General features: G+C 45.2%; 2 protein-coding genes across 15 annotated transcripts in view; one reads left to right on the plus strand and one right to left on the minus strand.

Annotated features, from left to right (window-relative positions):
• LOC148903443 (alpha-1,3-mannosyl-glycoprotein 4-beta-N-acetylglucosaminyltransferase C) overlaps nucleotides 1-2,939 on the plus strand; it is a 20,006-nt gene extending 17,067 nt beyond the window's left edge. For 8 of the 10 annotated variants that reach the window (XM_089002857.1, XM_089002810.1, XM_089002848.1 and 5 more), the window contains one exon: nucleotides 1-1,237. This exon is cut by the window's left edge and continues 381 nt beyond it. In XM_089002857.1, coding sequence (XP_088858983.1) covers nucleotides 1-518 — 518 coding nt within the window. In that variant the 3' untranslated portion in view covers nucleotides 519-1,237. The other 2 variants (XM_089002792.1, XM_089002800.1) reach the window with 2 other exon arrangements.
• Nucleotides 1,316-21,042, minus strand: cfap126 (cilia and flagella associated protein 126). Of its 5 annotated transcripts, XM_089002765.1 has the most exons (5): nucleotides 7,642-8,531; nucleotides 7,504-7,566; nucleotides 5,599-5,673; nucleotides 5,324-5,524; nucleotides 1,413-2,907 (listed from the first exon to the last, which is right to left on the minus strand). In XM_089002765.1, exons 1-5 carry the CDS (start codon nucleotides 7,666-7,668, stop codon nucleotides 2,608-2,610), a joined length of 666 nt encoding a protein of 221 aa, XP_088858891.1. In that variant the 5' UTR covers nucleotides 7,669-8,531; the 3' UTR covers nucleotides 1,413-2,607. The 5 variants fall into 5 exon arrangements, with proteins under 5 accessions (XP_088858867.1, XP_088858876.1, XP_088858885.1 ...); XM_089002741.1 differs by lacking the exons at nucleotides 7,504-7,566; nucleotides 7,642-8,531 and adding an exon at nucleotides 19,581-21,042 and having other exon boundaries at nucleotides 1,316-2,907; XM_089002772.1 differs by lacking the exon at nucleotides 7,504-7,566 and having other exon boundaries at nucleotides 1,414-2,907.
• Between the last annotated feature and the right edge of the window lie 891 nt (nucleotides 21,043-21,933).

Below are 21,933 nucleotides of genomic sequence, written 5' to 3' on the forward strand. Positions count from 1 at the left end.
TCCAGCAAATTGGGACTTTCTCCTCATTCCAAGGGACTTACAACAAACTAAAAGACAAGGACTTTGAGGAGAGTGTCTACTCCAATCCTCCAGCTGAGGTTTTCTCTGACATGTCCACCTATAAGAAACACTTTCCCAAACTGGCCTGGGATGCCGGGGAAGGATTCTTCTGGGGCCTCTCCCCAGAGAAAGGCAACCATTTGACTGTGGTGTTCACAGACCCAACAGTGGTGACGGAAATAACTGTGGAGACTGGGTCAGAGGGAAAAGATATCCTGGACTCAGCACAGGTGGAGATAGGACACAGTGTGATTGCCACTGAAAAAAGGGAGACAACTTGCAAGGATTTCCATGTCTTGGGATCTCTGGACAATGGTTGCTTTGTGATGCAGGACATCGATAAAAACTATCGGTCCGCCTCTTCTTGTTTGAGGATACAAGTCACCGCTGGGCAGAAGGAGTGGATCATCATTAGGAAAATCAGGATATCAACAAAGTCCAGCTCACAACAAGCATAAATGTAAATTTGTGTTTTTTATCAGGTTTAGTCGGGGTTTTAAAATCCAGGGGGTGAGGCACCGCAGCACTCCAGAGGGAGGTGCAGCAGCTCAGGAAAAATACATATTCGTTGTATTAAGTTCATCCTGTCTACTTGGTATCTAATTTAAAACAGATTCTTTACTTCAGACAGTGTATTGTAGGTGTTCAAATACCTGACACGTTTCGGCGTATACTTCCGCCTTCGTCAGAGTGTCACGGATGTTGTTGTGACGCGCCATTTTCAGCTGGTGTTGCTATGAGGGCGTGACCTACCTGTCAGATCTGAAAGGCAAGCCACGCGCCCCGCTGTCCGCTCGTCCCTCCAGGATACTGCTCCAGGCAGTAGAGAGCATGTAAGCTCCCTCATCCCTGTTGATGGTCCTTGGTTCTCGCTTCCGGATTTCAATGGCCTCCCTGATACAGCGCTGATGTTTGTTTTCTTCGATGCGGATGACTTTGGCCTTCTCCCAGTCCATGATGTGATTTTCTCTTTTGCAGTGGTCCGTGATGGCTGATTTATGGTGCTCCTTGTTGTGCTTGTTCTTTTTATACACTGTCTGAAGTAAATAATCTGTTTTAAATTAGATATCAAGTAGACAGGATGAACTTAATACAACGATTACGTGAAAGTTTTGGAGAGACATGCGTATTGTAGGTGTTCAAATACCTGACATGTTTCGGTGTATACTTCCGCCTTTGTCAGAGCAATAAAAGAACAAGCACAACAGGAGCACCATAAATCAGCCATCACGGACCACTGCAAAAGAGAAAATCACATCATGGACTGGGAGAAGGCCAGAGTCATCCGCACCGAAGAAAACAAACATCAGCGCTGGATCAGGGAGGCCATGGAAATCCGGAAGCGAGAACCAAGGACCATCAACAGGGATGAGGGAGCTTACATGCTCTCTAGGTCACCCCCTCATAGCAACACCAGCTGAAAATGGCGTGTCACAACATCTGTGACACTCTGACGAAGGCGGAAGTATACGCCGAAACATGTTAGGTATTTGAACACCTACAATACACTGCACTGTCTGAAGTAAAGAATCTGTTTTAAATTAAAATTACATATTGTTAGCATAGCAAATTGGGAGGAGGTAGATATTTCAGGGAACCGAGGCAACCCTCCTCAATCGCTTCATGGAATGGATAAGTTTCCGAAAGAGACCCAAGTTGGATTTGGAAGAATCAGAATTGTGCTGATGACATTGCATGTTTTTTTAATACATGTCACATATCGGGAGAAATTTTTGAATTGAGCTGTAGTGGTGAAAATAGCAGAAATCTCATTTTTGACCTGAAAGACATAAAAAAGATTTCTCGAATATAGTCTACGTTCATCAAATGTTCCTTGTTATCTTAAGAGATACGCTATCAGCCATGAAAGATTCCTGCCTGTCCCTCATCTCTCTCAAATCAAAAATATACAAACAGTGTTCATTAACAACCTACTGACGCGATATGGTAGAAGTTAATACAAAGTATCTGGAGAATGATTTAGTGTGTGTACAAATTCACTCACTCACAATTCCTGAATTTGTCGCTGTCAAGTTGGGGGTGGTCAAGATGTGGTGACTCGTGTGTTTCATGAGGTTTTATTGAGTTAGTCACAAGTCATGGCTTGACAGCCAATCTCTGTGTTCAGGCCGTTGTTCTGTTTTTCCTGAAAATTCTTCAAATGTATTTCCATTGTGTGCTCCAACGTGCAAGTAGGTCAACACTGAGGATTCTGCACAATGAGCGTTCTTTCACCTGACAGTAACATAGTCCTGCTTACCTCATTTTAGCTGGGTATGACAGAATGTGCATTTAATTACAGAAATAGTCGTTATAACAAAAAATGCAAAGGAGCTCTCCCATTAAAACATTACTTTGAAACATTTGACTCCAGAATTCACAAGGCCATTCTAAATGGACAGCTATTAAGCTGAGAAGCCAGAGAGGTATCATATTTAAATGGCAGTACTTAGAAATTTCTATTTTTACCATCGTGTGATGTGGTGCATCAGTACAATCGTCCCAATTTAGAAAAGGGGCTAATAGGTACTGTATTGACTATTTTTACTAGAATGGGGCCGACACCGGTCCAGTATAAGGCTTTGCTTGGTGGCCTTGTTTTGTCATGGGCTGCAAAGCTGACATTGCCCTTTGGCTGAGCGGCCAGCTTGTCACAGACTTGCTAGTATTTTGCCTGTCCGTGGCAGGCAGAGTGACAGATAATACTTCATCTGCCTCTGTGTCCTGTCCCTTGTTGCCAGTTCTCCGGTGTGCAGAAATGGGACGACCCTGTGATGCTTCCTGGGCTTCAGCTGCCAATGGGACCGGGGAGAGTGAGACGTCACCATCTTGTTCGACACCCCGAGTCTGAAATTATTATGAGAGGACAGATTTTAAAATATACTGGTGTAGTACGTCCAAATAAAGCAGTGAAGTCATATGTTAGGTAGTGGCTGACCATGAATAATAATACATTTCATTTAGAAGCGCCTTTCAAAACTCTCAAGGACACTTTACAGTCACAGGATATTTTTTCTATGGGTGAGGAGCAGCAGCCACACGTGCCTGCGTTCACTCAACCCGGAAGTAACATAAAGTTTAAAAAAAAAACTAAATAAGCATACACATACTCGTTAACACTCGCGACTGACAGTCTATAGAAACAGACCTGCAGATATTGAATGCTGGAGTGCCATTACTGTCCATGGCGGGAGCCTTTTTGACAACAATCTCTTACAATAGACCATATTTTATAATGATGCTGCTCAGCGAAGCCCCTCTAAAGTTATAATAGTTGCCTCTTCTGCTTATTCTGGAAAATAGATCCACCCACTTTTATACAGATCGTCCTCCAAGCATAACTAACGATCACTGGCAACACCTTAGATCAGGGGTGACAAACTCGTTTTTTGCCGTGGGTCACATTGTAGTTATGCTTTCCTCTCGAGGACCGTTATGAATTTGGTGAAACCATTATGTTTCATCTCCTCCATTAATTCATAATGAATAACAATTTTTCAAATTTGAAGTAAAAAATAATGACTGTTATGGTGGTTTACATACGACAATTTGAAATTTTGGTAGGGACGTTAGCAAGCATCATGGCACTTGACATGCTTGATTTGCCTTCGCAGGCCGAATAAAATGATGTGGCAGGCCAGATTTGGCCCCCGGGCCTTGACACCTGTGCCTTAGATGGTTTCCTATCATTTTGCAAACACGAATTCAGGGATGTCCCAAGTCTGTGTGACCGGGGACCATTTACAGTCATTTGTATGAAATTAAACTGTAACAAAAGTTACAAGACATCTTTTTTTAATGATTGTGCACACAGTTAAATGGAAAAAAAATCCAATTTAAAATTTGAAATAAATTCCAGTGTTTCAACTTATGCAGCTTTTAATAAAAAAAAAGGTTTTAAGGTGCTCAGTTGTCAAAAGCATTATTTAATTTAGATATCCTACTACAGGCCCGGCTGCCCAGGAGTCGGATGGTGAACTTCTTGGCTTCAAAATGCAGAGGTTCAATTCCAGCTCTGGCCGTCCTGTGTGTCGTTTTCATTTTCTCTCTGGGCCTCCATGGGTTTTCTCTGGGTCCTCTGGTTTTGTCCCACATTCCAAAAACATGCATGGCAGTGTGATTGAACACTCCAAATTGGCCCTATGTGTGAGTGTGAGCGCAAATGGTTGTTTGTTTCTGTGAGCCCTGCGATAGGCTGCCTCACAGAGTTCCCCGCCAAGTGCACAAAGACAGCTGGGATAGACTGCAGCACCGCACGCGGCCCTAGTGAAGATAAAGTGGTCCGATGAATGAATGAATGAATGAATACCACAGCCCCATGGTGAGCGATTGATTAGCATATCTACCTCACGATGCAGAGGTACCGGTTTCAATTCCAGCCCGTCTTTCCTGTGTGGAATTTGCGTGTTCTTACCATGCCTGCGTGGGTTTTCTCTCACATTCCAAAAACACAATGTATCAAGCCTGCTGCCCAAAGACTGCTGAGATATGAATGCCTGCGACCCAGGTGAATGTAAGTGGATCAGATAATTGTCGGTTGGATGAATGGAATTATTTGTAAGTCACTAGATGATATAGAGGTCCCATACAGTGAGTGTGAGTTTGAATGGTTGTCTTATCACTAATATGTATCATGTGACTGAGTAGTCACCAATGTGGGTTGTAATTTGCCTAACCCGTGACTGTCGAGAACGAGGTGGTATAATAAATGTATGTGTGTATTTCTGCCGTTTAAAGAGTTTAAGGCACAACAAATCAATCACAAAGCAGTTAAAAAATGTACAGTAGAACTAACATTTAACAATTGTCGGGGGAAAGCTGTTACTTCTGGTTACTTTCCTTCATAGTTTGAATTCGAGCTGAGAGAGCTCACAACTTGCCATTCGTAGCGACAGCGTCCTTGTGCTCAGCATAATTTTATGGTTCTCTCTTTCCCTACTTCCACTTGCATGAGGAATGTGTCTCACTGCAGCGTGTATTTGCACATGCAAAAATACAAACAAGTTGGAGCAGTAGTTTGTACGGGCAAAGGCTAAAAAGACTTGTCCTATTCTTATTTCAAAACGCCTTTTGCTTTCTGATACTTCAAACTCAGATTGAAATCCAACTCAAAGGTTATCTCTCAGAGTCAGTGTTTTTTTCTAAATTTATGATCTCCTGCATGTACATTAAAAGAAGTGTGTTTGTGCGCGTGTATGTGTGCACCTACATGTGCATATGTACACACATGTTAGACAGTGGCTGTCAACAAAGTAGGTCGAACCTGCTTGCTTGTATCCTGCACAACATCTGTGTTTTTGCTCCCTCTTCGTGGCATAGATTTGGCTGTGGGGTGAGGGTCCAAGCCCCAAGCCTTGAGCCTTTCAAGACCCTCCACAGAGCGGCCAGTCGGGTTGATTCGTTGCACTGGTATACGAGCAGGTAGATCCCATGTCCCTTTAAAGTCAGGCCAAGAACTACCTCTCTGTTGCATGGCACAATGGTATAAGAGGTCACGTTTATGCAGAGCTACTATAATATCGGCTTTTAAGGCTTTACCTTTGCCATTCCGGGCAGTAGATGACCTCTGTTATCTGCAATAAACAAGGTGCGGCCCTTCCATGCTTTGGTTACCTAAAGACACATGCACACATTATATGGGAGGTGTCCAAAACAATAGCTAGGGGGAATTGCAATTTTTATCAGACTGTGGTGTAGGCTATTAAGATTAAGAATTGGCACATGCCTTAAATACTTACTTTCTACACTGGTTGTAAAGGCTTGTTTTCATCTCATTTAAAAAGGTGAGACAGAGCCACTAGAACTGTCTATTCTTTGTTTTTAATTCAGTACTGTGTTTTATGTTCAGTTTGTATTTGTAGGTACGCTACAGTGACCTATATTCCACCACAATTGTTTCTGTCCAGTGAACCGAGCGCACTCTGTACTCGCAGTCGTATATCATTGCATTTTTGTGAAGTACGTAATCGTTTTTCGTGAGATTTTTCAAGCTATGCATCTTATGATGACGTATTACACGTTTCCCTCCATTCTAGTTCTTGAATTTTCCGAATACGACAATGAGAAACGGGGAAAAAAATTGGTTGAAGTTTAAGCTCTTTTTGATAAAACTACAGTTTATAAAGGTGAGTAAGTTGTATTTTTATAACTCATAGAAGTGGTAGAATATATATTTATTTTTCTCCATAACTGCCAAGTTTCAAGCAAAAAGAAGCATTACCATATATATTTCTAGAGCTTGCTTTCCTAGTATTCAGTGACAGCCATTTTTGATTTTGGATGAAAATCTGCCTGCATTCGATCGTTGATATTTGCTCCTTTATATTGTGAATCTTTTCTTGTGTTTTCTGTTCTTGTTTAGAATTTCAAAAGCTTTCCGATGGTACCTTACTCGTTAAGATCTGCCAAAAATTTAAGAAAGTTATGATAGTTTAAACTGTAAGAAAGAACTCAGTCACAGATTTTCATTGTTTTAACTGTGTAATAATTCACAAATATAGAATCAACTTTGAAATTCTTCTTTACATATTTAAAGCTATCCATAACCTTGCCCCATACCTATCTGACCTTTTTCAAATTTCTATTACCTCTCGTTCCCACAGATCCTCTTCCTCCCTCCCCTCCCCCCCTGCCCGTCACAGCACGATGGGGGACAGAGCTTTCAGCTGCTCTGCCCCCAAACTCTGGAACTCACTTCCTCCCAACATTCGTAACACCGATTCTCTTCCCACCTTCAAATCCCATCTCAAAATCCACCTATTTAAAATTGCATTTTCTGTGTAGCTCTTTCTCTTGTTTCTATTTATAATTGTATTTTATTGATTGTGTTCTATTTGTGATTGTATTTTATTTATTATAGTACCTATGCTTGTCTGTGACTGTAAAGTGTCCTTGAGGCTTTGAAAGGCGCTTAAAATGAAATGTATTATTTATTATTATTATTAATTACAGGCAGAAAATCCCCTCAGATTTCGAAAATTAAAAAAATCCATTATTTCCTTATTATTTGTCATAGAACAATAATCTATACATCATTTCAAAGCTTTTTAAATGCACTTTAATATGGCATTAGAAAATGTGTGTTGAATTATTATTGAAATATTTTGTCACATCCCTAGTTTTCGTGTACAATACATAACACTTTCCATCAGCTGAAGGGTTTGTTTTTTTAAAAAGTGTATCCATAAAGTTGGGTGAAGGACAGGGCTGATAATAATGTGGGTTGGAGGGGCGACAGCGAGCCTAAAGTCTAAAAAAAACACACAGACATGTTTTTTCGTATTAAAGTTAATTTTCAACATGGTCTATTCGTTCTTCAATTTTTCAGTGTGCGGCCCTCCGAAGAAATAAAGAAAAATACACTCCTGTATTAGATGGTGACAATGCTACCTTTGGAACGTACTTCTGCCATCATAATAAAACTGATGTTCTAGCATTAGCGACCTTGTTAGATTGCTTCGCCTGGCACCAGTTCTGCAGTCTGTGAGGCCGAAAGGCATCGTCGTACTAATGATGGAAACAGAGGTTACAATGTTTATGTGAGAAACACAAAAGTACATAGTTTAAAGCGTCGCTATTTACCTGGTTTGCTGTGTAAGTGGACGACATTTCAGCGACTGTTTATAAATGAAATTGTTGAACCAAATCGTTGCATAGCAACGCAACCACGTGACATCATTCTGTCGAAAGTTCGGAAAACTCGGCAGACACGAGACAGGTCCTACCGTACGACAAGATTGCACAGTGCGGCGTTTCTTCTACAGTAAATTAACTTACATATGAGCTAATTAAATTTAATAGTAAATATTGTCAGGGAAGTTATTAGTGTTTCTGTACCAACGTAACCATCGATTAGAGACGTAGCATGGGTATGAAATCAGCTCTGATTTGAACGACGACATCGCTGCCATATTTGATTGGAAAAAGTAGAGCAATGAGACTTGCTGAGACTAGCAAGAGACTAGAACTAGACTAGACGAGCAATGACACTAGAACAATGACATTTAGTTGTATTTGCCCGCTATATCATCATTCTTCGATGATAGAAATTACTCAGACAACTTTTCTCAAATGATACATTTTGCACAAATCAATGGTAAATATAATATAAAACGGTTAATCAAACCCATCCATCCATTTTCCGTACCGCTTATACCTCATTCGGGTCGCGGGGGGTGCTGGAGCCAATCCCAGCTGTCTTCGGGCACGAGGCGGGGGATAATACCCTGAATTTGTTGCCAGCCACGTACATACGCATGTGCGAATGTGGAGGATATATACTATGGATAGATGTTGAATGTATAGACCTACACATTGATGTTATATTTATATCAGGAGCCGGTATTATTGGAAGTTGAACCGAATTGTATTCTGATATTGAGATTGTCGAATTGATGTTTTGATGAGTAAATATGTAGTCAGTAATAAATTGCTGTCACTGTGTAAAGCTGAGTAACTCATGTTTGTCTCGTGTCGTCTCTTCCTCGTCGTTCACAGTGCTACCTGCCTTCGACACGACCAGGTATCCCCTAGGCCTGAGGCCGGTTACAATTGGGGGCTCGTCCGGGATAGTGGGCAGAGTGGGTACTGCTACGGAGAGAACCTGTGCCGAAAGCTTCAGGGAAGACTGCAGTGCTGTCCGTTCTCCAGAGAGTAGAGGCTACAGGGGCTAACGATGGCTCCCACAACTCCATGACGGTTATTGATTTTCAAGATCCAAAAGAGACTGTTAGCCTTGAATGTCAATCAGCTACTAACTGTTGCCAGCGCAGTGGATGAGAGTGACACTGAGGACCTTGCGGCCCTTAGTGAACCAGAACTGTTTGATGTGATCATTGACTACGTCAGAGGTGACAAATTAAGGCGCATAGAAGATGAAGGCATGTCTCAACTCCTTCCCCTCGATGACATGATCAGCGAGCTCCTAGATGCCCCAGAGGAGCCTACTGTGGAAGGAGCTGACCTGATAGGAGGAGTTGAGGTCACACCTCTTCAACCGAGAGGCATCTACACACCGGTCAGGAACGTCACCACTCATCGCCAACAGTTCAAATGGTGCTCCTGAATATGCTGGCTTATCCTCCACGGATGTAGCTGCTCTGTTTCCACGTTCAAAATTTATGGTGGTCAGATTTCTGACACCGGGTCTGAAATGTCATACCGTAGCCTGTGTAAACAAATGGATGAGGGACTACAAGAAGGGTTTAGCGAGTCTAAGGTTATCCGCACTGTGGTTAAGATAACTAAAACTGGAACATTCCGAGACATGCTGAGTGATAAAGAGGGTCTTACAATGTCACAGTTGAAAAAGTTTTTACGATCCCATATCAGGGACAAGAACAGCTCTTCAAAGAGCTCAGTACCGCTAAGCAGCAAGACAGAGAGTCTCCCCAGCAGTTTTTATATAGACTCATGGGGTTGACGCAGAGAGTTATTTTTGAGTCACAACAACCAGGTGCAGATTTTGGTTACAGTCAAAAACTTGTCCAAGGTACATTTCTGCACACACTCTATCAAAGGCTAAGTGAGAAGAATTATCATGTCAGATGTGATCTAAAACCATTCCTTACCCATTTACAGGTTAGTGATGATGTTCTGTTAGAACAGATTACAAAGTCCACAAGGGAGGAGGCTGATTGGGTGAAACGCCTTGGTACTGTGACTAAAATCGACCTGTGAATGTCCATGCTGCTCAAACTAATCAAATTGACCAGATTAACCAGACCAAAGTTGACTCTGAATTACAGGCTAACTGTGCTGCCATTCTCGAGCTGACTGCACAAGTGACCGCACTGACCAAACACTTTGCCCAGGTTGTTAAACCCACAGAATCGGTGACTCAGATAGACCCAAGACCGTGCCTGACTCGATCCTCGACGCGACCCCAGACACCAACGAATGAGACTAGGGGCAGGTGTCAGGCCTGTGTGCGAAAGAACATTAAGAGCTGCTCTCACTGTTTCATTTGTGGTCAGGAAGGACATAGGGCTGTGGGCTGTCTGCAAAGAAAGGCACCGGCAAACGGGGGAAGGTCACTGGAGTGATCAATGCCAATGACAAGCCTCCAGTACAAAACAACTCAGTTGAACCAGTAACATCCGTAGGTCTGACGACGCAGTGCTAGTCAACATCAAAAAAACGTGTAGCACAACTAATTGGCAATCGATGTATGGTCTCATGTGCACTCAATGAGTTCCTACTCCAAATGCTGCTTGACTCAGGGTCTCAAGTGACCGTGGTGAGTACGGCATTGGTAGAGGAAGCACTGTCCAACGTAACCATTCAGCCACTCTCATCCCTATTCCTGGACCAACCGTTTGAGGTATCTGCAGCGAACGGCACAGTGGTTCCCTTTAATGGATGGGCTAATGTTGAGTTACAGATACGGAGTGGAAGCCATAGACATGCTGACATACAAATTCCCATACTAATTAGTAAGAGTTGTGTTAACTGTCCTCCAGTAGGAAGCAATGTGATTGCAGAAATAATCAAAGAGAACAAAGGACAGGTGGACATTGGAGCCATACTGAAATAAGCTATGTCAGCGAACGCACAGTAGAGACCTTGATTTCTGTTCTCCAGATATTGGGCCCTGATGAGCCATCCTTCAGTACACTTTGCGTGTCGGAAAGAAATGACTCATTATTCCTGCGGGCAAGATATGTGAGGTGAAGTGCAGAGTCAGAGCATGGCTCAAGGGTGGGACAATGCTATTTGAGCCCAGTATAGAGAACAACTGCCCTGAGGGGCTAGAGCCGTTCTCTTCGTTAGTACATGTACCCATTCAGAATGTTCGTAAACATGACATTCATCTTTCACAGAGAACTATTCTGGGCTCACTTGAGGAAGTTACTGAAGTCGTACCCTTTAAGGAGTGCTCCAACAATCCAAAGCCGCTAAACAGTCCCACCGTTCAAACCTGCTCGGCTCCGACCAAAGACAAGTGGCATCCTTCGGTTGACCTGTCACATCTCAAAGAGGAAGAACAGGGTATTGCCAGAGACATGTTGTATGAAGGGTCAGATTTATTTGCAAGAGGTGATGCTTGTCATGATCTGGTTGGCGACTAACGGGGGGCGCTGTCGGCCCCGCCTGCACCTGCACAGGTGCTGGTCGTCCCGATCAAATTGGCGACCAGCGGGTAGCGACGTCAGCCCTGCCGGCAGCCTCGCAGGTGCTGGTCGTTACAATCAATGACACTTAAAAAGACACCTGGCACGATCATCCGGTGCCGATTCATTGTTTGTTTGCTGCTTGGTTGCAGCATGCATTGTGTACGGGTTTGTTTAACCTTGGCGGGCTTTTACACTTGGTTTTCTGTTGCTACTTTGTATTTTTTCCATTCAGATCATTTTGATGTTTTACATTTTGTTCCTGCTGACTTTATTTTAATACAATTTGTCAAACAACCTCCTGCTCCCTCCTGCCTGCTTTTTGGGATCCGAACCCGCCATCACCACCTCGCAAACCGTGACAGAATGAATCGGCCAACCATCGGATCCCGCAGGTACATCGGACCCGTCTCATTTCCATCCTGTGCCTGGCAATGCTACGTCCACGTTAGCGCAAGCCTCGTCGAGTTTGAATTGCGTCACTCGACGAGCCGCAACGTCCACGTAAACGTCCGGCCGAGACCTCCTTCCAGGTGGCCGTCCAGGGTGACACTGGGTGACTGGCATTGCACGCCCACGTCCAGCCACGCTGTCGTCGTGCATGACGAATTGAGTCTCATCCACGACGAGCCGTGCAACGTCCGCGTCAACGCCAGTCCGAGACCCCACTCACCGCTGGATCCCGGAGCGGCTCTGGACTGGTCTCGTTCCACCGGAGCCGGGCAGTTCACGCCCACGTCGGCCTCCGGCCGAGACCTGTTCCCATACGGCCGTACGGGGTGCCATTCTGCGCCTGGCAGTTCGACGTCCACGCAGAGCCATGCGCCGTCGCGTGAACGTGCGAGAGGGATCGCACTCACGCCCACGACGATCCGTGCCGCGTCTTCGTCCACCCCAGGCCGAGTCCCGTTCCCATCAGGCCGCCGCCCGTCGTGTGCTGGAGAGGCAGCGGTTGACCTCTCCACCGACCGTTCCCTGGCGAGTGGACCTTTTTGGGAGACTGTTGGGACTTCTGGAAGCAGCCCCTTGAAGGGGGGGTACTGTCATGATCTGGTTGGCGACCAACGGGGGGCGCTGTCGGCCCCGCCTGCACCTGCACAGGTGCTGGTCGTCCTGATCAGATTGGCGACCAGCGGGTAGAGACGTCAGCCCTGCCGGCAGCCTCGCAGGTGCTGGTCGTTATAATCAATAACACTTAAAAGGACACCTGGCACGATCATCCGGGGCCGATTCATTGTTTGTTTGCTGCTTGTTTGCTGCATGCATTGTGTACGTGTTTGTTTAACCTTGGCTGACTTTTACACTTGGTTTTCTTTTGCTACTTTGTATTTTTTCCATTCAGATCATTTTGATGTTTTACATTTTGTTACTGCTGAACTTTATTTTAATACAATTTGTCAAACAACCTCCTGCTCCCTCCTGCCTGCTTTTTGGGATCCGCACCCGCCATCACCACCTCGCAAAACCGTGACAATGCTGATATATGTTGCATTCCAAACCTGCAACTCAAGATCCAGCTCACTGACAACACGCCAGTGCAAAAGCGTTACAATGCCATTCCAAAACCCCTTTACAAAGAGGTCAAAGACTATGTGCAAAACCTACTTCACCATGGTTGGATAAGAAAATCCACTTCAGCATACTCATCCCATGGTCTGTGTTAGGAAAAAAGATAAAAGCTTGCGCCTGTGCGTTGACTTTAGGGAGCTAAATCGCAAGACTGTCCCCGATCGTACCCACTCCCACGCATTCAAGACCTGCCGGATAACCTGGGGGGCTACTCTTTGTTCTCAAAACTCGACCAAGGCAGCGCTTACCACCAGGGCTTTGTTGATGAGAGTTCCAGGCATCTCACGGCATTCAGCACCCCTTGGGGGCTGTACGAGTGGCTCAGCCTCCCATTTGGCCTAACTAATGCCCCAGTGGCCATTCAATGATGTATTGAGGGCGTTCTTGATGGCCTGAGGGACGACTGCTGCTCTCCTTATCTGGATGACGTGCTCTGCTTTTCAAAATCATTTCATGAACACATAGAGGGCCTGAGGAAAGTGCTTCACCGCCTGCGAGAGCATGGCATCAAGCTACGTCCAAATAAATGTGAACTGTTCCGCCGACAAGTGAGGTACTTAGGTCGTCTCATGTCAAGTGATGGTGTCCGCATAGACCCTAAAGTCCTGGAAGCCGTTTTGCAGTTAAAAGAGAGAGAACCAACCAATGTGGGGGAAGTCAGAGCTCTATTGGGCTTCTTAGGCTATTATAGATCCTTCATACAGGACTTTGCTAGGATTGCACGGCCGCTGTTTAAACTTGTAGAGGGTGCCACTCAGCCTGACCAGAGACCAGTTAACAACACTACTGCACGCCAAAGGAAAGTCACCAAGTCAGGCCAGCTTCACTCTGGTACACCTGTCCAGTGGGCCCCCGAACACAGTGCTGTGGTCTCCCGCCTGGTCAGCCTACCCAGACTTTAATCTGCCCTTTGTGTTAAATACTGACACATCCAATGAAGGGCTGTGCTTTATCAGCAGCAGGGAGATAAACTTTGCGTTGTTGCTTATGGATCCAGAACACTCTCGCCTTCAGAAAAAAATTACCATCTCCATTCCGGAAAGCTTGAGTTTCTGGCGTGGAAGTGGGCAATCTGCGACAAATTTCGAGATTATCTCTACTATGCACCCACATTCACTGTGTACACGGACAATAACCCCCTCGTGCATGGCCAAACTCAATGCTGCCGGACATCGCTGGGTGTGTGAATTGGCGGATTTCCACTTCACAATAAAGTACAGGCCAGGACAGGCGAATGCTGATGCCGACACAGTCGTGATATCCAGTTGAACTGGAGTGACACACAGAGGAGTACACTGAAGCTTTGCCCCCAGACGTAGTTTCCACCATATGGCAGGGGGACAAAGCTGTGGCTGAAGAGGATGTGCCATGGATGGCTGTGTTGCAACTCACCTCTGATAGTGAGGATGTTCTTCCGGTGACAGTCCCTGTTATCACTTCAGATGACATCAGAGCTGCTCAGGAAGAGGATGCATCAATCTATGAGGTAATAAGACTGAAGAGGAGGGGATGGAACCCCAATGACAAAGATAAAAGACAAATGGGACCAGAGGCAAGGAGACGAGTACACGAATGGAATAGACTTAAACTGGACAAGGGAATTTTATACAGGCAGGCGGGAAAATGGAAACAACTCGTTCTCCCTAGTAAGCTGAAGTCGACTGTGCTCAAACACCTGCATGATGACATGGGTCATGTCGGAGCTGACAAGGTGATCAACCTTGCAAGGCAGAGGTTCTATTGGCCATTCATGCAGCACGAAATAGAAAACTATGTAATTCGCCAGTGTTCCTGCATTAAACAGAAACGACCCACCACTCCGGAAAAAGCACCCATGGGCTACATCACTAGTGCCCCATTTGAGCTCATTTCTATTGATTATCTCCATTTTGAGCCACGTAAAGGAGGCTACGAGTATATTCTAGTCCTGGTAGACCACTTTACTCGTTTCGCACAAGCCTACCCGACTAAGAATAAGTCAGGCAAGACAGCTGCTGAGAAAATCTTTAGTGATTTTATTCAACGGTTCATTTATCCAGAGAGACTACATCATGATCAAGGTCGGGAGTTTGAAAACAGTCTATTCCAGCGGCTTCAACAGTTGTCCGGCATTGAGCATTCCTGAACCACCCCATACCATCCACAGATCAACCATGTAGAACGTCTGAATAGAACACTGTTACATATGCTCCGCACTCTCCAAGAAGAAAGGAAAGCCGAGTGGAAAGACTATTTGCCTCATGTAGTTCATTGGATTGGATTGGATATGCCTTTATTAGTCTCACAGTGGAGAAATTTACATTTCACAGCAGCAAAGTGATGAAAGGAATGAGAGTAGAAAAACAAAATACATGAGCTGCTGGAAAGGCAGCCACTCCTGCGGCGCCGTCTTGAAGTCAAAAGAACAAAAAAAAACTAAATAACAAATAATATGACAGCATAGAGACAATATGACAAAACAAAGACACAGAGAGACATTCATTCTTCAGGACTTGCTGTACCCTCTTTGTGATGACATGAAGCAGTTCTAGATGAAAGAGGAGAGGATCAAAGCGTCTTTCCACCAGTGGATCAGGGACATCATGGTGGAATGTGCACGTCGACTACAAGCTAAATGTTGAAAGCAAACACGCAGCTGTAGCATCCATTGACGAAAAGAGATTGTCTCACATCTCCTGTTCCACATAAATCTGCTTCAATTCCAAGCCGCAACAGTTCCACATACGCATCGGCGTTTCTTCTTATCGCGGGTTCCTCAAGCCATGCATGCATCCATCCATGCGTACAACTGTATGAGAGATGAGTCCACTGGCTATTCGCCATTCTTCCTCCTCTATGGAAGATCCCCCCGGTTGCCCATCGAGTTTTTGGTCTGACAGCTGACGAAGAAGTAAAAAACCGACAGGAATATGCGCGGCAGTGGGCCTGTCGAATGCAAGATGCTTACAGAATTGCCTCAGAGAACAGTCAAAAGAGCTCTGAAAAAGGGAAGAAATACTATGACCGTGGTGTTAAAGGCATTGTACTTCAGGCAGGGGATCGTGTGCTTGTCAGGAACCTATCTGAGAGAGGTGGACCTGGCAAGCTCCGGGCTTACTGGGAGGAGAGAGTCCACAGGGTCATTGAAAGAGTGGGAGATGGACCAGTGTACAAGGTTCAGGCAGAAAACGGAGACAAAACTATCCGTGTGTTGCATCGTAACCTCCTGCTTTCTGTCAATGATTTGCCAGTTGAACAGCCCTGTAATGTGCAAAACAAACAGAAAGGCAGGGTGCAAAATAAACAGAAAAAACAGCTAGACAGACAGGCTTATAGCCGAGAAGCAGTTGGGCAACAGTCTGAATATTCAGATGAAGAGGAGGGATGTTCATACAATCTCCGACGGCTACCTGTGTATATAAGGAAGACAGTCATCGATGAAAAGGTTTCTTCAGCCGTCATCTGTACTTCTTTGAAGGTGTCGGACGTTTCGCTTCTTATCCAAGAAACTTCGTCAGCAAACTAAAGTCTGACTGGTCGTATCGGCCCTATTTATATATCCCTAATGTCCAGCCATGGCGGCGCCGGACACAGCTATGATAGGTCCCTCCTCTCAGGTTGGGGGAGTAGAGGACCCCTCCCTGTGGCCCCACTGATTGTCCCTACATTCCTGACTAACGACTGGCCCATTTCCCCCACTCCCACCGGTATCACCTCATCAGCATTACGAATGTTGCCAAACCTGTTTTGCCTAAGCAGGCTATTGTATGAACGATCCAAATTGAACCTCACCCTACCAGACCGGTTTAATGAAGGATTTTGTTGTTTTATAAGAATCACTTCTTTTACCCCCATTTCAAACCATCTATGTTCTTTTGCTAAGATTTTAACCTCATTGTCGTCAAATGAGTGGTTGCTAGCTTTTAGGTGCAAATGTACTGCCGTACTAGCATTGAAGGTGGAGAAAAGGAGTCAAAACATATCAGGCGAGCACTCACTAACTGTGGGTACCCTCAGTGGTCATTCAACAAATGTCAGAAAGAAAGAATAGGGAATGAAACCAATAATTCTCAAGATACAAAAAGGAGAGGAGTAGCAGTACCTTACATTGCAGGAGTTTCTGAAAAATTACAAAGAGTCCTTTGGCAACACAAAATTCCTCCTTATTTCAATAATAATCAATAATAATAATACATTTAATTTCAAGCGCCTTTCAAAACACCCAAGGACACTTTACAATAAAAACAATAAAACAAAGCACATAACAATAAAACCATAAGTAAAATGATAAATAATAAAATAGCAGATTGAACTAGACATTGAAAGAAATTTTAAACAGATGGGTTTTGAGGTGGGACTTGAAAATAGGGAGGGAGTCAATATTACGGATGTTGGGTGGAAGTGAATTCCAGAGATAATCCCATCCTGGTGAGACGGGCAGAGGGCACATAGAGGTGAAGGGAGGATGAGGATCTGAGGGACCGAGAGGGAACGGAGATTTGAAGCAGATCAGAAAGATAGGGAGGGGCAAGGTTATGGATGGCTTTGAATGTAAACAGAAGTATTTTGAATTTGATTCGATGTTTAACAGGGAGCCAGTGGAGTTGCTGGAGGACAGGGGTGATGTGGTGAAAGGAGGAGGTTCTAGTGATGATCCGGGCTGAAGAATTTTGGACGAGTTGGAGTTCATGGAGAAATTTCTGATTGACACCGAAGAGAAGTGAGTTACAATAATCGATGCGGGAGGTGACGAGACTGTGGATAAGGATAGCAGCAGAGTGAGGGGTGAGCAGGGACGGAGACGGTTAATATTACAGAGGTGGAAATAAGCAGACCGAGTTATGTTATTTAGATGGGAGTGAAAAGATAGTGAGCTATTGAGGATGACACCCAGGCTCTTGACCTGAGGGGAGGGGGACACGGTTGAGCTGTCAATGGTGAGAAACTGTTAGTTTTCTGGAGGGTGGTACCGACAAGGAGAAGTTCAGTTTTTTCACCGTTAACCTTGAGAAAGTTATGGAAAAGCCAGGATTAATTTCTGAGAGGCAAAGTGAGAGGGATGAAGGTGGAAGAAAGGCGTCGGGTTTGCTGGAGAGGTAGAGTTGTGTGTCATCTGCAAAGCAGTGAAAGTGAATGCCAAACTTACGGAAAATATTGCCAAGAGGAAGTAGGTAGATAATAAAGAGAAGGGGCCACAGGACAGACCCTTGAGGCACACCAGAGGACACAGGAGAGGACCGTGAGGTGAATGAGTTGATTTGGATAAATCGTGAGCAATCAGAGGGATAGGAATGAAACCAGCGAAGTGGGGTGTGCGTGATGCCTAGGGTGGAAAGTCTGTCGAGCAGGATAGGGTGGGAAATGGTGTCAAAAGCTGAGTTCAGGTCGAGAAGGATGAGGATGGAGAGTGAACCGGCATCGGCTGCCATGAAAAGATCATTCGTGATTTTTATGAGAGCCGATTCAGTACTGTGGCGGGGGTGGAAACCATACTGAAATTGTTCGTAGAGGTTATTGTGAGTGAGGTGAGAATGAAGCTGGGACGCAACTGTCTTTTCAAGGATTTTGTCGATAAATGGAAGGTGGGAAATTGGACGTAAATTATTGAAATCGTTTGGATCTGAGCCAGGTTTTTCCAGGATTGGAGGAACAGCTGCGGTTTTGAGCGGGACAGGAACAATTCCAGTTGATAATGAGGAGTGAATAATGGTGAAATAAATGGGAGAAGAGAGGGTAGGCAGGACTTGCTAAGGATTGTAGGGAGGGGGTCGAGTTGACAGGAGGAATTCTTGGATTTGGTGATAATGTCTGAGATTATAGAGGGATGGGGGAGTTCAAAAGCGGAAAGTAGGTGGGAATTAGTAGAAAGGCTGGGAGAGGCGGGGACAGAGGACCCGAGGTGCTGCTGGATTTTGTTAATCTTGTCGCTAAAAAACACAAGCAGAGTGTTGCATGTATCAGAGGAATAAAAGTGTGAGGTGATTTGGATAAATCGTGAGCAATCAGAGGGATAGGAATGAAACCAGCGAAGTGGGGTGTGCGTGATGCCTAGGGTGGAAAGTCTGTCGAGCAGGATAGGGTGGGAAATGGTGTCAAAAGCTGAGTTCAGGTCGAGAAGGATGAGGATGGAGAGTGAACCGGCATCGGCTGCCATGAAAAGATCATTCGTGATTTTTATGAGAGCCGATTCAGTACTGTGGCGGGGGCGGAAACCATACTGAAATTATTCGTAGAGGTTATTGTGAGTGAGGTGGGAATGAAGCTGGGACGCAACTGTCTTTTCAAGGATTTTGTCGATAAATGGAAGGTGGGAAATTGGACGTAAGTTATTGAAATCGTTTGGATCTGAGCCAGGTTTTTCCAGGATTGGAGGAACAGCTGCGGTTTTGAGCGGGACAGGAACAATTCCAGTTGATAATGAGTGAATAATGGTGAAATAAATGGGAGAAGAGAGGGTAGGCAGGACTTGATAAGGATTGTAGGGAGGGGGTCGAGTTGACAGGAGGAATTCTTGGATTTGTCTGAGATTATAGAGGGATGGGGGAGTTCAAAAGCGGAAAGTAGGTGGGAATTAGTAGAAAGGCTGGGAGAGGGGGGGACAGAGGACCCGAGGTGCTGATGGATTTTGTAAATCTTGTCGCTAAAAAACACAAGCAGAGTGTTGCATGTATCAGAGGAATAAAAGTGTGAGGGGAGAGAGATAGGAGGTTGTATGATTTTGTGATAGAGGGAAAAGAGGACCCGTGAGTTTCCAGGATTAGAGTCAATGCGTCCAGAGTAATATTGCGATTTTGCGCGTGAGATTGAGTACTTGTAATGGGTGAGGTGAGTAGTGAGACCGGTCTTCCTGTGAAGTCTTACCAGTTGGCGAGTTTTTGTCTTGATGGAGCGGAGATGGGCGGTGAACCATGGGGCGGACCGGGTAAATTGGACAGACCGGGACTTTACAGGAGCAAGGGCGTTGAGGGTGTTCGCGAGGTCATCAGGGGATGAGTTGTAGTCCGGAGTCAGGGTGGCAATCATCTCAGTGAGGGTGGCAGTCTTGATGTCCTTGATGTTGCGATATGTGATCATACAGGATGGTTTGGGGGGAGAGAGGGTGATGGAAATGTTGAATGAAACCAGGAAATGGTCTGTTATAGGAAGTTCATTTGCTGTGCAATTCGTTGGGATAAGGCCAGACATGCAAATGAGGTCGAGGGTGTGGCCTTTTATGTGGGTGGGAAAGTCCGAGAATTGCAGACCAAAGCTGTCAAGTGAGGAGGTGAAGTCTTTAGTGTGGGGAGGAGTGGAATTGTCCATGTGAATGTTGAAGTCCCCTAAAATAATTACATTTGGTGACAGGGTGGAGAGGTGTGTGAGGACATCAGAGAATTCTTTTAGAAAGTCACAATGTGGTTTTGGTGCACGGTATACAGTGGCTATGATAGTGGGAGAGGGTCCGGAAAGTTTACATGCAAGGCATTCGAATGATAGGGTTTCCTGGAGTGAAACTTGGAGGACTTTCCAGTTCTTGCGGTAAATTGTCACGAGACCACCTCCGCGGCCTAAGAGGCGGGACTTAGAAATGTAAACAAAGCCTGGCTGAGTCGCGTCGTTGAGCTCGGAGAAGTCTCCCGCCGTTTGCCAGGTCTCATTTATACAGAAAAAGTCAAGCTTACGGTCAATTAGGATGTCCTGGATAAGACACCCCTTTCCCGTAAGCGAGCAGACGTTGAGGAGGCCGAAGTTGACGCTGGTGGCGTCCCCACTACGAGGCGCATAAGCCGACCTAGCTAGGCCGGCTAACATACGGTGATCGACGGAGCGGCTGCTCCTTCTGTGCGGCTGGCGGACGGATGACCACAGGGAGGTGATATCCTTGGAGCCATCGAGGTGAAAGCCTCGACGTGATCCGCGGTGGATATACCTCCGGAAAGGGCGCCGAGCGATTTCCGGGAACCGGAGAATCGCCAGTGGCACGCTCGACCATTGGGAGCGGAACTTCAGCAGCTCTGCCGCCGAGTACTGTCGCCGTCCAACAGGTCGACGGGGAATCGACATGATATCCACCAGCAACACCCAGAGAGAGGCAGCGGCCAGGTTAGCCCTCGACAGCGGGAACAGGTGGGTGGAGATGATAACGCGGCTATGTCTGTGATCCGGATAAGCGACCGGAATCATGAGATGAATCGATAGCCATTGTTCGTCTGGTGACTGTCTGGTATTTCCAGAGGTTCGGGAACCATAAAAAGCTAAAAAGAGGTTAAAAAAGGCTAAAAGAAGCTAAAAACATTTCGCGGGCAAGCAGCGGCAGCCAAAGCGCGCCTGCGTACGCTCGACTCGGAAGCGCACTTTTACTCCCCTTTCAAACCATCTATGTTCTTTCGCTAAGATTTTAACCTCATTTTCGTCAAATGAGTGGTTGCTAGCTTTTAGGTGCATATGTACTGCCGATTAAGGCCCACTAGTATTAGAGAAGTCACATCATAAATACATAAAGATGGGTTCCCCCTCAGACCCATTATTTGTAGCATTGACTCCTATACATACAATGTAGCCAAATATTTAAAATTTTTAAATATTTAAAAACTATCTCAGCTCCGTTGGTTGGTAACACAGAATATCACGTAGAGAACACCACAAGGTTTGTAGAGAAGATCAAAGACCTCATATTGGAACCTGAGGAAACGATGGCATCTAATGATGTGACTTCTCTCTTTACATCTGTCCCAACCCCAGCAGCAGTCTCAGTGGTGAGGACGAGACTGCTGGCGGGCATTTCTCTGCATGAAAGAACCAAACTTAAAGCGGATCACATCTGCAAATTATTGGAAATCTGCCTTACTACTACGCATTTTCAATTTTGGGAGAAATTTAATGAAAATTCATGGTTGTGCTATGGGCTCACCAGTTTCACCCACAGTGGCTATTCTGTACATGGAAGAGATAGAGAAACAGGCCCTCACATCCTTCCCGGGGACAAAACCTAGACACTGGTCTAGATATGTGGATGATACTTTTGTCATAATTAAAAAACAAGAAATTCAGTCCTTCACAGATTACCTTAACTCGGTAGACAACAACATTAAATTTACTCGTGAGGACATTAAAGAGAACCAACTAGCCTTTTTGGATTGTAAAGTAATTATAAAAGAGGACAGAGTGCTAAAAACAGAAGTCTTTTGGAAGGCTACGCACACTGACCAATACTTACTTTTTGATTCTAAGCACC

Source organism: Hippocampus bargibanti, linkage group LG01 (assembly GCF_051943395.1).
Source record: "Hippocampus bargibanti isolate YZ-2025 linkage group LG01, ASM5194339v1, whole genome shotgun sequence".
NCBI classification, from domain to species: Eukaryota; Metazoa; Chordata; class Actinopteri; order Syngnathiformes; family Syngnathidae; genus Hippocampus; species Hippocampus bargibanti.